The 4,128-nt window shown below is 44.0% G+C and overlaps 1 protein-coding gene across 1 annotated transcript; it reads left to right on the top strand.

The window, feature by feature from the left end:
- The first annotated feature begins 256 nt into the window (after nucleotides 1–256).
- On the top strand, nucleotides 257–1,174 carry HNRNPA0 (heterogeneous nuclear ribonucleoprotein A0). Its single transcript, XM_042780706.1, has one exon. The coding sequence runs from the start codon at nucleotides 257–259 to the stop codon at nucleotides 1,172–1,174; it is 918 nt and encodes a 305-aa protein (XP_042636640.1).
- The last annotated feature ends 2,954 nt before the right edge of the window (nucleotides 1,175–4,128 follow it).

Here is a 4,128-nt window from a genome sequence, read left to right as displayed (position 1 = left end):
GGCGGCGGTGGTAGCGGCTATCTTGGTTGTTTTCCAGTCTCCTCAGCTCGCCCTCTAACCGGCACCGCTCCCCTTCCCTCCCCCTTCCTTTTCTCCTTCCTTCCCTCCCCTTCCCTTCTTCCCTTCCCCGTCGGTGACCGGCGGTGGCGGCTCCAGCAGCGGCTGGGCCCAAGCTGTGAAGAGGCCTTAGCCAACGATAACGGAGACGGCGAAACCTCGGAGCTCACAGGGCGGGGGGAAGACCCGTGCCGTGGAGATGGAGAATTCTCAGTTGTGTAAGCTGTTCATCGGTGGCCTCAACGTGCAGACGAGTGAGTCGGGCCTACGCGGCCACTTTGAGGCCTTCGGGACTCTAACGGACTGCGTGGTGGTGGTGAACCCCCAGACGAAGCGCTCCCGTTGCTTCGGCTTCGTAACCTACTCCAATGTGGAGGAGGCCGATGCCGCCATGGCCGCCTCGCCCCACGCCGTGGACGGCAACACGGTGGAGCTGAAGCGGGCGGTGTCCCGGGAGGATTCGGCGCGGCCTGGCGCCCACGCCAAGGTTAAGAAGCTCTTTGTCGGGGGCCTTAAGGGAGACGTGGCCGAGGGCGATCTCATCGAGCACTTCTCGCAGTTTGGCACCGTGGAAAAAGCTGAAATTATTGCCGACAAGCTGTCGGGCAAGAAGCGTGGTTTCGGCTTCGTGTATTTTCAGAATCACGACGCGGCAGACAAGGCCGCGGTGGTCAAGTTCCATCCGATCCAGGGCCATCGCGTAGAGGTGAAGAAGGCCGTCCCTAAGGAAGATATCCATTCTGGTGGGGGTGGAGGCGGCTCCCGGTCCTCCCGGGGCGGCCGCGGCGGCCGAGGTCGCGGCGGCGGTCGAGACCAAAACGGCCTGTCCAAGGGCGGCGGCGGTGGTTACAATAGCTACGGTGGTTACGGCGGCGGCGGCGGCGGCGGCTACAATGCCTACGGAGGTGGCGGAGGCGGTTCGTCCTACGGTGGAAGCGACTACGGTAACGGTTTCGGAGGCTTCGGCAGCTACAGCCAGCACCAGTCTTCCTATGGGCCCATGAAGAGCGGCGGCGGCGGCGGGGGAGGAGGCAGCAGCTGGGGCGGTCGCAGTAACAGTGGACCTTACAGAGGAGGCTATGGCGGTGGTGGAGGCTATGGAGGCAGTTCTTTCTAAAGAAAAATTAAAAATGCCTGGGAGTGGATATAGGGGTAGCTCTTTCAACAGCCTAACTGGGGTCAATTCCTAAGTCCTTTTCCCTCTCCCACCGTCTTCCCCATTTTACCCTTGGGGGAGCCGCTGAGGCTGCATCCCCTTGGGGTGTTGGCCCTATTTGCCTGCCACCTCTCTTGTCTCTATCTGAAGATGGACTCGGCCCCATACACATTTTTGTGTTACAGTCATTGATGGACTCTATTTTTTTATTATTACTTGGACCTTGGTCGTTTTTATACTAGCAAAATGTCTTGTTTTAATTTGTGTTTTTTCGGGGGGAGGGAGTGAACTTGCTGATTCTGTAGCAAAACCTGGGCGGGGGTTGGGGTGGGGGGTAGTTTACTTTGTTTGTTGTAAGGACTTGATACCTGGCTACAGCGTTTTCTATGAAATCTACTTGGATCCCATGCCTGAAATTTGGAAGCATATGTACAAAAATCATTTTTACGTTTTATTTTTAATAAATCATTGTGTTTGACCGTACAAGTCTAACTTTTTTTTCTAGGATCCATTCCGTACCATTTTAAGGAATATTAGTTGGAGATTTTTCTTGTTAATTCTTAACTCTTGATGTGTACTTGGAGAAACTTTAAAGTCCTGTGGGTTTGTGTTTTTTTTCCTTTTCTCTTTCCTGTTCCCCTGCTAGTGACTGAATTTTATCCCTTACAGGCAAAACTTTTGAAGTGGTGGATGTGGCTTTTTAAAATCTTTCTAAGTTACTACTGTGCATCCATCTCTTGTACTAAGCGATTTGCTTGTCGCCTTGACATGGTTGGTCACTTACTTCTGTGAGAATTTACTTCAAAGTATGTACTGTGTAGTACTAAAATAGTTTATGTTAAGCATGTGTTTTCATTCATATAAAATGTTTAAAATTTTTCAGATGGCCTAGTTTCAGTCCTCTTATAGTTTGTCTGTAATGAATGGTTACAAATAAGGGTTATATTTTACCCTCAAACTAAAAGGATTTTTGTATTTTTCAGAGCAGGTTTAAACGTTCCCCACCCCTACCCATACCTGAATTGTCCTCTTCATGGAAATCCTTCCCCCCACCTTTGTGGCACCATCTACTGGCAGAATGGCAGTATATCTGCAAAGCAATTTGTTTAAAAACTTCTTAGGATAATTGCATCAGATTTGGATGTTCTACCATCAGAAGTCTGTGCAGACTTGGAAGCTACACATTTACTTGTAATTGAGATGGGCTTCACAAAGAATGTAGTTACCAGTCTGTATCACAGTTGCCCTTTCTACATGAGTTTTGAAAATGTAAACTGCTATGCATAGCTTGGGCAATAGCCCCAAATTGCTATGACAACAAATGAACCAGCTACGTGTACTGGTATCTTAGGTGCAAGTTGTAAAGCAAAATATCTGTATTCTGCTTGGTTAACAAATGTATATTTGTAGCCCTTTCATGCAATAGAATTCAAGTTGTTTATAAGAAAAGAAAGAAAATGATATAGGAGAAAATTGCCTTCCTGGATAGAAATAGAGAATAGCAACATTTATGGATATTGCAAATAAAGAATTCAATTCTTTACATGATTGAGTGAGACTATGTATAATCTGGTGGGTGGGTTCAGAGTGCTTACTAATCTAGTATATTTAATTTGATTTAATGTTACAATAGATCTTGGAGTTGGAAGCCCAAGGCTATATTAAGAGGCCTGAAAAAGAATTATTGGGCTTAAAAGTAAAAGTATTTTAATACTTTCTTTTCTTTAGTCCTTATCACAATATAATTCTTAAAAGTCTAATTCTTACCAATTTTTTTTCCCCTAATTGTCAGGGCTCTGCTTTCAAAAGGTATTAAGAAAGGTCAAGATAGCTAGGTTAGATTATGGCTGCTCAGTATTCACTTTGACAAAGGATAGTTGATGGATTGATACAAATACTTAAATGTACCTCTGACAAATGGGATAAATTGAATAGAGTAATAAACATACAGTCAAATTTTTTGCTTTCAAGTGGTTCCAAAGATTTTATTTTTCACTTACTGAAGCATATACCACACAGGGATTCTTCACATTTGATAGTTTGGTCCAGCCTTTTGGAGACCTCTAGGACAAAGCATTTGCTTAAATGTTTCATTATATTTATTGAGGATTACTGTGTTTGCCTTTTACTGCTTTCTGTTGGATCAATTGGATAGTTTGGGAGGGGGGCGTTTCAAAGTCTAATAATGTCATTTTGTATCCCTAACGTCAAAACCAAACCAGTTGCTGTAGAATTATTTCCGACTCATGCTGATCCCATGCATTGCAGAGTAGAACTGCACTCCGTCATAACATTTTTAAGGCTGGGAACTTTTGGAAGCAGATAGACCTTCCAAGGTGTCTTGGGTTTGAACCATCAACCTTTGGGTTTGTAATCCAGCGCTTAACTGACTACCGAGGGGTTCCTATGCTCAACATACAGACTTCTAAGAGTTACTTAGCAAGTGAATTATATAAAAAGGATTTTCTATTCACTACCAACTATTAGCAAACTAATGTTCTGTTTATCATACTTCATTATCATGTTCTTAACCCTCCTAAATTTTTATGATGTAGGCCGGTATTTAGTGAAGGAAAAACAGGTATTTAGCCTTCCTTGGGTTCTTTTTGATACTTATGCAAATACTCTGGGATGTGGAATTCTGTTTTGGTTACTATCACCTTTGGGAACTGAACCATGCTACTTCAAATTTAATTTAGAGAATTTCATGGAAATAGGTAGTACACAACCTAGTCAGTGTTAAATACAAATTTTGCACCATAAACTGCATGATTCTAACTTGAAAGATTGGTAAAGGAAAGTTGAGCGTCATTTTTGTGTCCTTTATTGTGAAGATCATTTGAATTAGAATATTTTTTAAGGTAAACTCAATGATTAGAATTAAAACAAGGTTTGAAAGTCTTAATGATAATTCC

Source organism: Orycteropus afer, unplaced genomic scaffold (assembly GCF_000298275.1).
Source record: "Orycteropus afer afer isolate SDZICR_OR568_19922 unplaced genomic scaffold, OryAfe1.0 scaffold00056, whole genome shotgun sequence".
In the NCBI taxonomy this organism is placed as follows: domain Eukaryota; kingdom Metazoa; phylum Chordata; class Mammalia; order Tubulidentata; family Orycteropodidae; genus Orycteropus; species Orycteropus afer.
The sequence above is the reverse complement of the archived record's forward strand: the minus strand, read 5'-3'. Positions and strand labels throughout refer to the sequence as shown.